Source organism: Salvelinus namaycush, chromosome 1 (assembly GCF_016432855.1).
Source record: "Salvelinus namaycush isolate Seneca chromosome 1, SaNama_1.0, whole genome shotgun sequence".
Classification (NCBI taxonomy): domain Eukaryota; kingdom Metazoa; phylum Chordata; class Actinopteri; order Salmoniformes; family Salmonidae; genus Salvelinus; species Salvelinus namaycush.
The window spans coordinates 37,617,125-37,630,288 of record NC_052307.1 but is presented as its reverse complement, the minus strand read 5'-3'; the positions used below and the strand labels follow the sequence as shown (position 1 = coordinate 37,630,288).

The following is a 13,164-nucleotide window of genomic DNA, read 5'->3' as shown; positions in this document are numbered from 1 at the left end:
AATTTGGTAAAACTGATTTAAGTTTCCCTGCATTAAAGTCCCCGGCTACTAAGAGCGCCTCCTCTGGGTGAGCGTTTTCTTGTTTGCATATGGCGGAATACAGCTCATTCAATGCTATCTTAGTGCCAGCCTCTGACTATGGTGGTATGTAAACTGCTACAAAGAATACAGATGAAAACTCTCTTGGTAGGTAGTGTGCTCTACAGCTTATCATGAGAAACTCTACCACAGGCGAGGAATAGCTTGAGACTCCCTTAGATATTGTGCACCAGCTGTTGTTTACAAAAATACATAGACCGCCACCCCTTGTCTTACCAGACGCCGCTGTTCTATCCTACCGGTACATCGTATAACCAGCCAGCTGTATGTTAATATTGTCGTCATTCAGCCACTACTCCGTGAAGCATAAGATTTTACCGTTTTTAATCTCCCGTTGGTAGTTTCATCTTCCCAGTAACCCGCCCATTTTATTGTCCAAAGATTGCATGTTTGCTAGCAGAATTGAGGGTAGTGGGGGTTTATTCGATTGCCTCCGACTTCTCAGAAGGCAGCCCGCTCTCCGGCCTCTCTTTCTCCTCTTCACGCAGATCACTGGGGTCGGGGCCTGTTCCCGAGGGAGCCGTATATCCTCTGCCTCGGGCTCGTCAGAGTAGTGAAAGAAGAAAAAGGATTATGCTAGTCCGTGGTGAGTAATCGCAGTCCTGATGTCTAGAAGTTATTTTCGGTCATAAGAGATGGTAGCGGCAACATTATGTACAAATCAAGTACTTTATTTTTTATTTTTTACAAACAACGGAGATAAACGAACAAAATAACACACTCGGTTAGGGGCACGTATGCCTTCTGCTCTGGCGCCATCTTAAAGCTCTGGTGGACATTCCTGCAGTCAGTATGCCAACTGCACATTTGAGACATCCTAATAGTTTATCGGCCAAACCGTTCAGACGTTTTTGTGAGAATATTCTTTTGGGGGGGATGTCTCATGGTCTGACAAACACTGCTGTAGCTCGGCCACCTTCCACCGCATATGCGGAAGGCAGACATGAGCGGATGCGGTGGATTGAGACGAAGCCCATGCAATATATCTCTAGCTTAAACTGATGGATTTTGATGGAGATTTTGTTATTTTGTTACTTTGATTGACGCACGTGTTCGTCAGTTGACTTAAGGATACATTTTTTATTTATTTGTATTATTTCAAGAAATTATAAAAAGTTTGACAACCCTGTTTGTAATGCTTTTAAATCATGTACATCTCAACTGTTTATCTTTTCCAGTGAAGACATGGATGTCTCATGGTATGGTGAGGTATGCAAAATAGGTCAACTTTGAGCACCTTTAGCTCTTGAATAATTTGTAATTCAGGTCCAAAAAGTCACTTTCTGACCACTTCTACAATGGGCAAATATGTATGGAAGGTTTCGTTCCAATCAAAAGGGGTCCTGTCAAAGGGATTGAACAAAAACATTGTAAGAGCATTAGACATCCTAGGGGTAACTTGTTCATACTGAAACAGTAATAATATGTGCAGCTTTGCAAACGTTGTAAGAACATTAGAGCTCATTGGGGGTTAGTGGTTTCCAGATGAAGCATTACTAGCGCTTAGGTGGGCCATGTGGTGGAGCTAGTAACATCATTAAAATACATCTTCATAAAAGACAGCCCTACGTTCTGGGATATCAAATCAATATTGAGCTATCTGCTGATTGGATTACGGTTAACCAAATAAATGTAATTTCCATCTCCCCAGGTCCCTCTGCAGCATCAAATATATATATCAGTCCCTGGTGTGTGTGTGTGTGTGTGTGTGTGTGTGTGTGTGTGTGTGTGTGTGTGTGTGTGTGTGTGTGTGTGTGTGTGTGTGTGTGTTTTTCCCACCTTTCTTTCTGTGTTCCAATGTCTATAATAAACTTACCAGGGAAATAGATTTGGTCTATTGTTCAGAAAACTGAAACACAAGCCCAGTGGCTGCTAAAGCCAAGCAATTCTGTTTGTACTCTTTCAACCTTTTCCAATGCTATAAACGCTCATGATTCTGTGAGCTGGAGAGGAGAGTGTCAGCTCTAGGCCTACAGAGGCAGTAATGTATTGTCACTGGAGCAAAGTGTTTCACATAAAGCCTGACATTATGACTCACATTCAGCTTAGGTATGATATAACCCAGGCGTCTGAATAGGCCGAGTTGGGCTCCAAAATATACAGATTCGTTTTGAAGAGTCACTTCAATCTTTCTGTGTGGGAGAGATTCAAATGAGGCATGTGTCGTGAGGAGTTTGATTTGTAAGCCAGTGAATTGAATCTAGACAACACAGATATGTGGGACACATTGGCAAACTGAAAAGAGGGAACAGAGACACACAGGGACACACACAACTCAAACAGCTCTACAGTATGCACATTCACACAGACACACACCTTTTCAGTGATGATTCGATCCACACACTGTTTTCCTGTCAGTGGCAGGTTGCACGTGTCCAGAATCTTGTGTTTTCCTCCCTGACAAAGATAAAGAGAAAAGTGGAGAGAGAATGAGACAGAAGAGTTTTTGTCAAAGGTCATACACCCACCATCTAGTTTAACTGGTCACTACGGATACACACCTGCGTCTGTCCATCAAGAACTGTCGTAGTCTGTTTCTACTGTACCATACTATTCGCTATGACAGTTATCAGAGCTTTCGATATAATGTGTGGTAAGCGTCTTCACTGTCCACAGAAAAGCACCTGTGTGTGTGTGTGTGTATGTGTGTGTGGAGGAAGGGCAGCTGGGCTCTCGTTATTCTCTGTCCTAGGGGTGTGTGATCCTGCTGACCCTCCCTTTCATCCCCTACACAAACACATGTTTGTTTTACTATCCTTGTGGGGACCAAACAACTGACTCCCATTCAAAATCCTGTTTTGTAACCCTAATTGTAACCCTAAACCTAATCCCTAAGCCTAAAATAGCCTTTTTTTCTCTCTTCTTCTTGTGGGGGCCGATGTAAAGTCCCCACTTTTCAAAATTTTCCTTGCTTTACTATCCTTGTGAGGAGACACACACACACACACACACACACACACACACACACACACACACACACACACACACACACACACACACACACACACACACACACACACACACACACACACACACACACACACAGGTTGCTCATGATGAGCAGGCTGAGGGACCATGATAAAGAAATAAGACCGGCGCAGCAGTCAACAGGTATCAGTAAACATCACCATGTCCCTATTCACATCCACCTGCTCCACCATCTGGACTGGGCTACAAGTACTCCCATTACAGTTGATAGGTCTGGAAAGCCACGGCCACAAATACGTCCATTACAGATCATCTATCAATTGTGACAGGTAGCCTAGCGGTTACGAGCGTTGGTTCAGTAACCGAAAGGTCGCTGATTCAAATCCCCGAGCCGACGAGGTGAAAAAATAGTGTCTGCTAAATGACTAAAATGTAAATCATAGGCCTGGACAGTAAATATTCCCATTACAGAGTTTTTTTTGTGCATTTTACTGCCCTGATCAGGTGGGTACTACAGTATGTATTGGTAATGGATGAGAGTATTAGTCCATATAAGCACCAAGCAGCCTACGAGGAGCTCTGGGACCACTAGAGGCATCACTGAATCATTAGTTCATCCATTAGTGGAATCAGAAGCGCATCAACGGGACTGACTCATCACCCTCAGAGAGTGGAACAAGACATTATAGATGGAAGCTGCTGGAGGAATCCCCTTCATTAAACTCTGCTCTCTAAACCACTTTAGGAGGTTACGTCACAGAAAATATTTAGTAAAAAGGCAGCCAAGGAGAGCAGTATACGCATTAGCACATATCTGATGTGTAAAATATAGCTGATCTGGAGTCACACATAGACACATCTGGAACTGAGGTGGCCTTGGATTGGCACGCACACACACACTCTTACCTTAGCTGAGTGCTCCATGGTGACGACCACCTTGGTTCCAGCGCTGGCCACCAGATCCATGGCTCCACCCATTCCCTTCACCATCTTACCCTGAAGGAAAAAAACAAAACAATACAGTAAACGGTACAGCTCAGGGGAACGTAAAGTAACGTATCTTCCACGCAGGCCACCAGGAACAGCCGATACAGAGTATGTTGCCAGTTGATAGCTTTCTGCATAAGTAGGCCTAAGCATAGTACAGCATATCTAACTTTCAATCCAGAGGCTAAACCAAACTGGCACTAAATAGTGTGCCCAGCTGGGAATGCAACGGTCTAAACACTGTATTACTGCAGAGTCCAGCCCTGCCTGGGTCAGCTTATTTCTTGTTAATGGACACAGTCAACACACACATCCCTCGCAGAGTATTGAGGTCTACATTCAATACAGAGCAGAAAAAACATTCATTTCCAAAACCAGTGAAGAATTTCTTATTAGATTAGAACATAATTTTTTTTGAAAAATCATACACAGGCCTCTCATTTCTCTGGGTCCAATGAGCTTTACTGGCATGCACACACCCAGGGGGTCAGATTGCTGAATAACCTAATTAAAACCTGTTTTGCTCATCAATCGCAATAGCCTGCAATATCCAGGGAATATAGGATTGGTATGTATGCATATACAGTGTATTCGGAAAGTATTCAGAACTCTTGACTTTTTCCACATTACAGCCTTATTCTAAAATGAATACAGTTGTTTTTTCCCTTCATCAATCTACACACAACCCATAATGACAAAACAAAAACAGACATTTTTTTTAAGAACGGAAATTTACATAAGTATTCAGACCCTTTACACAGTATCTTTGTTGAAGCACCTTTGGCATCGATTACGGCCCCGAGTCTTCTTGGGTATGACGCTACAAGCTTGGCACACCTGTATTTGGAGAGTTTCTCCCTTCTTCTCTGCAGATCCTCAAGTTCTGTCAGGTTGGATGGGGAGCGTCTCAGCACAGCTATTTTCAGGTCTCTCCAGAGATGTTTGATAGGGTTTAAGTCCTGGCTCTGGCTGGGCCACTCAAGGACATTCAGGGACTTGTCCCGAAGCCACTCTTGCATTGTCTTGGCTGTGTACTTAGGGTCGTTGTCCTGTTGGAAGGTGAACCTTCGCCTTGAGTGCTCTGGAGCAGGTTTTCATCAAGGATCTCTCTGTATTTTGCTCCTTTCATCTTTCCCTAAATCCTGACTAGTATCCCAGTCCCTGCCGCTGAAAAAACTCCCCACAGCATGATGCTGCCACCACCATGCTTCACCGTAGGGATGATGCCAGGTTTCCTCCAGACGTGATACTTGGCATTCAGGCTAAAGATAGTTCAATCTTGGTTTCATCATACCAGAGAATCTGGTTACTCATGGTCTGAGGGTCCTTTAGGTGTCTTTTGGCAAACTCCAAGCGGGCTGTCGTGACTTTTACTGAGGAGTGGTTGCCGTCTGGCCACTCTACCATAAAGGCCTGATTGGTGGAGTGCTGCAAAGATGGTTGTCCTTCTGGAAGGTTCTCCCATCTCCACAGAAGAACCCTGGAGCTCTGTCAGAGTGACCATTGGGTTCTTGGTCACCTCTCTGACCAAGGCCCTTCTCCCCCGATTGCTCAGTTTGGCCGGGCAGCCAGCTCTAGGAAGAGTCTTGGTGGTTCCAAACATCTTCCATTTAAGAATGATTGAGGCCACTGAGTTCTTCAATGCTGCAGACATTTTTTAGCATCCACAATCCTGCCTCGGAGCGCTACGGACAATTCTTTCGATGTCATGGCTTGTTTATTTCTCTGACATGCACTGTCAACTGTGGGACTTTATATAGACAGGTGTGTGCCTTTCCAAATCCTGTCCAATCAATTGAATTTACCACAGGTGGACTCCAATCAAGTTGTAGAAACATCTCAGGGATGCTCAATGGAAACAGGATGTACCTGGAGCTCAATTTCGAGTCTCATAGCAAAGGGTCTGAATACTTATGTAAATAAGGTATCTGTTTTTTAAATGTGCAAACATTTCTAAAAACCTGTTTTCGCTTTGTCATTATGGGTATTGTGTGTTGGTTGATGAGATTTTTTTTTATTTCATCCATTTTAGAATAAGACTGTCATTTAACAAAATGTGGACAAAGGGAAGGGGTCTGTATACTTTCTGAATGCACTGTAGTCTATACGTTACAGTATATGAATACAGTATGCTTTAGCGTTTGGCATCTCTGGCTGAGGTGGACATGGGGAGAGGATGAGAGGAAGAAAGAGGGAAGGAGGGAGGGAAAGAGACACCCAATAAAGTTACTTTCTCTCTCTCCACCCTTGTTCATTCCAATTCATTCTGAATCAGGGTCCGGTTTCCCGATAGCGACGGAATTTAGGCTTACGAGTGTTTTAACGATGTATATATCCTACAACAGACAAATATGTAACAAAATACCACGCAGAGAGAATGGTCGTGTCGTTGGATTATGTGTCGATGCTGACAGGATCGAAAGAAAGGGAGCGCTGCTCTCAGATCAGCTTTCTCCATTCAAATCTTTCCTTAACATTAGAAATATTCCACAATACTGATGAGGGATCAGTTCCTAGTGAGATATTGCCACCTACGGCTGCACAAATTGACGTGGTTTATTCTAATGCTTACATGCTGACCAGACCGGACAAGTCGGGTGCGCGAGCGTCGCAAAATACATTTAGAAATCCATGTTATTCAATTATTGCACCCACACTGCTTGCACGCGTTGGCGTCTGCGTTGCCAAGGGCTAAAATAGAAGTCATTCCTATTTCTGACGCAGATCGCGCTGCAAGTCCTGCCTCTCCCATCTCCTCATTGGTTTATAGAAGCAGGTACCTACGTGCCATCTCCTCATTGGTTATACCCACGTGGGTGATTGAAAGACGAAATGTTTTGCCGGTGTTCGTGGTAATACTATGAAAGTGTAGATGCCAATCACCATATAAGTTCAAAGATGAAAAAGTCTGGAAGGAGGACAGATGACTAGAAACGATTCGGTTGGCCGTTTTATGTGTGGATTAATTGTCGGAGTAGAGGACCTTGTGCATTTCAGGTAAAATAACAACTCAATGTTTATATCCCAGGACAAATTAGCTAGCAACAGCAAGCTAGCTAAATAGGACAAATTAGCTAGCAAGTGGAAGCTAACTAGCTAAATTGCCATACATGTTTAATGCTTTTCGACCTGTCCCCAAATTAATGTCATTGGTTCAGAGTTTGTTTTGATATTTTAACCTGCGTGTCGTGATCCCGCTTGGTGTAGGGGGACAAAATACATTTATGCACAGTAGCGCACGATGGCGCACGCGCGCAGCCGGTTTGGGTTCCGTGTTACCCAATAAAAATGCCCTAAAACACCAATTTGTCACATCATTGCGCACATGTTAGGCTACATACACATCATTAAAAAATATATTAAGCCAAATTACAGACAGTAGCAAATTATAACTCAATTGATTGAATAGGAAATGTATTTCAACATGATTGAAATAGGCCTATAGCCTACTGTTTATATTTCACTGCAGTCATCTCGATTTTAATTTGAAGCATATTTTTATACATCACTTATTTGTATCAACTGCAAAGACATTGGTAACTTTGTATTTGTAGTCAACTTTGTTCTGGAGTTATCGGCGGTCAAAAAGAGGAATAAACCACGTGATTCTATATTTAGCGGAGATCTGTGTATAAAACGACACGGGAGGGTAAAAAATAATTAGCTGTTTTACGAGTGGTCTGATGCAGGCGTTTGATTACATGCGTTTTCAAGTGCAACGTTAATAACAATGGTTTTGGGAAACCGCTTGGAGATTTAACAATGCTCCTCACGAAGGTTCTAACAATGAATTTAGCCTAACAAACACTGCAGTCTTTCAGGACTAGGTTAACACCGCTATGGTAGAACACCTCTTTAATGGCCATGCTCCCGTTTCTCCCAACCTTCTCTCTTTCTCTCTCACTGGTACAAAGCACCAGGATAAAACAGAGGAGACAGATGATGACTGAATACATAAAATGGAGAATACATCTCAGAGGGCAAAAAGATAAGTCGGCAAATGCACAAAATGGAATCATCGGTTTTGTGAGGTTGACACTGGGAAGTCCCTCTGAAAGGACACTGTGAACTTTCTCCTATCGCCACAAGTTATTAATTATCTGCCCCTCAAAGAGCCTAGATCGCGCGCGTGTGTGTGGGTGGGTGCGTATCACCAGCCCTGGGAGATAACGGGCTGTGACCTGAGAGAGGCAGGGACAGATTTACAGCAGCGTTAGCTGGAGTAGACACCTGATAATGGACCATATCCCCCTTCGGTCTGCAGTTAGTGAAAGGGAGGGGTCCTAGTGGCACGACGATCGGCCATGTTGTTCCATTACTAGGCTGCCTCATAAAGTGCCTGAGTGCAAAGGCGAAACATATTGAAAGTAAAAATCCCAGCCTGATTTTCAGCAACATTTAATACTACATGAGACTATAACAGACAGCGGAGTTATTGATGGTAGCACATGGCCCAAAATATTAATTTACAAGTTTTAATATTAACATGGGCAACAACAGCACCATAACAACACAAGAACGGTTGATTGAGGAGAATAGGCCACTTTGCCCTATATCTACACTATGGGATAGACAGCAGTTTCTCTACCTCAGAACATGTGTTAAACGCTCTACAACAAAGCTTTTAGTGTCCAACAAGCTTTCTCGACCCTTAACCTTGTTCTGAACACCTCCAAAACAAAGTTCATATGGTTTGGTAAGAAGAATGGCCCTCTCCCCACCAGTGTGATTGCTACCTCTGAGGGTTTAGAGCTTGAGGTAGTCACTTCATACAAGTACTTCGGAGTATGAATAGATGGTACACTGTCCTTCTCTCAGCACATATCAAAGCTGCAGGCTAAGGTTAAATCTAGACTTGGTTTCCTCTATTAGAATTGCTCCTCTTTCACCCCAGCTGCCAAACTAACCCTGATTCAGATGACAATCCTACCCATGCTAGATTACGGAGACATAATGTATAGATCGGCAGGTAAGGGTGCTCTCGAGTGGCTAGTTGTTCTTTACCATTCGGCCATCAGATTTGCCACCAATGCACCGTATGCCCTCATCCTCCACATACAACACCCGTTCTGCCAGTCACATTCTGTTAAAGGTCCCCAAAGCACATACATCCCTGGGTCGCTCCTCTTTTCAGTTTGCTGCAGCTAGCGACTGGAACGAGCTGCAAAAAAACACTCAAACTGGACAGTTTTATCTCCATCTCTTCATTCAAAAACTCCATCATGGACACTTTTACTGACAGCTGTGGCTGTTTCGCGTGATGTATTGTTGTCTCTACTTTCTTGCCCTTTGTGATGTCTGTGCCCAATAATGTTTGCACCATGTTTTGTGCTGCTACCATGTTGTGCTGCTGGCATGTTGTGTTGCTACCATGTTGTTGTCATGTTGTGTTGCTACCATGCTATGTTGTCTTCTTATGTAATTTTGTGGTGTCTCTCTTGTCGTGATGTGTGTTTTGTCCTATATTTACATTTTTATTTTTAGTCCCAGCCCCAGTCCCCGCAGGCCTTTTTCTAGGCCGTCATTGTAAATAAGAATTTGTTCTTAACTGACTTGCCTAGTTAAATAAAGGTTAAATAAAACAATTTAAAAAATAGATCAATGAACTTTGGATTTGATTGTCTGAAAACACTTTGATCCCTGTGCAGGTCGATCCGGAGGTAAAAACAGAACCTTATCTAATGTGTGTGTCTCCTTGGTTTAAATATATAGTCAAAGAACGAGAGAGAGGGAGAGAGAGAGAGAGAGAGAGAGAAAGAGAGAAAGAGAAAAAAAAAAATAGAGTAACTTTCAACCTTAATTGTAATGTAATATCACATATTTAATACAAATTTGGACGCCCACCAACTAGGTTGATTTGGTTTTATTTCTAGCCCGAGAGAGCGCCATTGCTAGGCAACAGTAAACCTAACCACCTCAGGCCGATCGAGGTAAGTAGTCCAGTCCTCTCACGTGAATTACTCCATTGTTGTTCTATCAATATTTATTCAACAATTGGAAACAGCACGTAGAGCTTTTCTTCACCCCTCTCCACCAGAATGGTGTTCTTTCACACAAACAGTTGCTAAATACAATACAGGTGTCTTAAACAATATGACTTACTGCAGACTACTTGAGGTAAGAGGAGAACATTAAATGAATCGATATCATCACTAATTGCCTTGTGTTTCTGGTAATATTTGGTGTAATTGTTTATCTTCAGCACAGTAAGCGGTTTAGATTTTGTTCTAGTAGTTTTAAAAAGGTCGAGCTTCCGTATTAAGGTGGCTGGTACACAAACTCAAACTGTGACTGGATAACTTGTCAGTGTAATGGGAAAGGGGATATCGGTTGAACGCATCTACCGAAATTTGTCTTCCGCATTTAACCCCTCAATTAGAGAGGTGCGGGGTGGGGGCTGCCTTAATCGACGTCCACGTCAACAGCACCCGGAGAGCAATTGTTGTGAAGGTTAACTGCATTGCTCAAAGGCAGATTTCTCCACCTTGTCGGCTCAGTGATTCAACAAGCAACTTTTCGGTTACTGTCCCAACACTAACCGCTAGGCTACCTGCCGCCCAGGCCTCTGGTGTTTTCATCATTTCTGCCTGTCTAATCAGCCAATGTTATTGTGCAGCATTAACTAAATATAATTAATCCACTGCCAAACGTCGCCCAAGAGCAGGAGTAATTTAATTAACACGGCTTAGAGGACATTAACCCTGCGGCTCAGACCCAACTCTCAGGTTATTAATTTCCTCCTTGCTCTGATTGGCTCCTTTCACGTGCTGGAAGCCTGACTTACTGAACCTGCAATGTAGGTGCTTGGTTATGGGAACGTGTACATGTACATTTAACCCCCATGGTGCTTCCACAGCCAGGGCTGCAGCATTGCCCTCAGAGTGCCACACTATCAGAGCCAACAGACCAACTTTTTGACAGGAATTAGCATTGGCCCAGTTGGTTATTTTATTCGTTCGTTCAGGCATTAGAGGCAAATCTACATGAAGATGTAAGGGAATGCATAATTCTATAGAGATTGTAATCTAGGACTAATATGACAGTTGCACTGTAAAACCAACGTTTGAAGTCATTATAAATCACACTCTTTTAATATCACATCTTTTAATGAGAAAATTATCTTGATCCTTTTCTGACAGAAACATCCGTTTTGGGCCCTGCCTTGCTCATTCTACACTTTGATATGAAGCCTTGCTGGAGGCAGATCATACACGTATGGCTAACAAATAAATCAAATAAGCATAGTCCATCAAATTGCCTGAAAGATGTAATTGATGTTATTGTATCACCATATTTCCACCTGTCATATACAAATAGGGACACTCTTCAAGGGGGAGAGGCAGCCTTAAAGTTCCATTGGTTCAGTCTTGTGTGGCCAGGCCAGGGCTGTCAAACTACCTCTAAAAGGCATGTACCTCCTCTGAACTGCTGGTGAATGCATTTCAGATAAGTGCATATTCAGAGTAATTCTGCGTGTACACCGAGAGTATCTGCCTGAACTGAATGGACTGCGTGAGATCTGAGCTGCATTAGTAAAAACATTTAAAAAAATATTTTAAAAAATCAGGTTCACGTAACTGGTTATTTGGACATATCAGGATTGGGTGAAGGCGGTGCGTAAACCGCTTCGACTCGAACGCGTTGCAAGTGTGCCCACACGGACTCTACATTTTTGCCGGAACTCGTATGAACACAGACGTTAATCACGCAGCTGACCAAATTACGCACAATTTTACTTCTGGGTTAACAGAGTAAGGCCCTGAGAAAGGAGGGCTGTACAGGTACATCAAGGTGCCTCACGCTACAGAAACAGGAGATAGGCTTCTGCCCATATGGACCGTTTTGTTCAGACAAGGCTTACGCTTCGAACACACCGACTGCGTCGTTGCGTTTCGATACACCAGAAGTACATTCATTTCCAATGGAACGCCGCATTTGCCTTGCAGCATTGCGTTGCAGAGGCAGTTGCAGTGCGTTCTGTGTGGTGCATACGTTCGATAAATCGAACGTATGCATCAAATTGTATGAGTGGACTTGACAGAAAGTAGCAAAATATGAATGTAGATTTTTTTTTTGCACACATTCAGTAAAAATTTGGGATTACATAAAAACATACACATGCATAGACATGAACATGATAAGCCAAACCATTACCTAGCATAACTATAGTTATTAGATAGCTATCATGGACATGTCACCTACTGTACACATAGACACACACGGTTATTTGACCAAATTATCAGGGGTACAGTAGTATCTACCATTTCCATTACTATTTATGTAGCATTCACACTCTTTCAAACATGAAAATTTGGTAAAGTTATCAGGGGTAGTAACTAGCATAATTTATTTGACTATTTCTTTCACACACACCTCATTGGCTAGGTTAGCAAGCTAACGCTAACTAGCCACATCTAGCACAAGCTCACTACTAAACTGACCTGGCAATCCTACTATCGTGGACACTTGTCTCCAAGCAGCATTTTTTGTGTTTATGTCCCTGTAGCTGTCAGCAGTTGTGTCAAAAAGACACGGTTTTGAGGATACTGCGAAAATGATTCTCTCCTCCATGTGTCCAACCGCATGCGACCATTTGCAAAAGGTACCTGCATCAGTATAGTTGCCTAGCTGCGCAAAATGTTATGCAGCAGTGATGCAATGACGCAGTCGGTGTGTTCGAAGCGTTACATGTCCAATGTTTACTTAAGTGCGGTAGTCGTAAAGGACAAAATACACTTTGGTTAAAAGCTCCTGACCAGAATATCGGAAGCCATTTACTGTTCATTTTCCGACAATTCTACGTTGTACCGCCATCCTTCGTCAATGCCCAGCAGGTGACCTCTAACGCTTCGAACACACCGACTGCGTCATTGCATCACTGCTGCATAACATTTTGCGCAGCTAGGCAACTATACTGATGCAGGTACCTTTTGCAAATGGTCGCATGCGGTTGGACACATGGAGGAGAGAATCATTTTCGCAGTATCCTCAAAACCGTGTCTTTTTGACACAACTGCTGACAGCTACAGGGACATAAACACAAAAAATGCTGCTTAGGATTGCCAGGTCAGTTTAGTAGTGAGCTTGTGCTAGATGTGGCTAGTTAGCGTTAGCTAGCTAGCTAACCTAGCTTGCTAACCTAGCCAATGA

The 13,164-nt window shown here is 43.0% G+C and overlaps 1 protein-coding gene across 1 annotated transcript in view; it reads right to left on the bottom strand.

Annotated features, from left to right (window-relative positions):
- Positions 1–13,164, bottom strand: part of oxct1a (3-oxoacid CoA transferase 1a) — a 118,582-nt gene that overhangs the window by 13,169 nt on the left and 92,249 nt on the right. Inside the window, exons 14-15 of the mRNA XM_038988244.1 lie at positions 3,934–4,023; positions 2,416–2,496 (exon numbers count right to left, since the gene is read on the bottom strand). Coding sequence (XP_038844172.1) covers positions 2,416–2,496; positions 3,934–4,023 — 171 coding nt within the window. The remainder of the gene's footprint in view (positions 1–2,415; positions 2,497–3,933; positions 4,024–13,164) is intronic.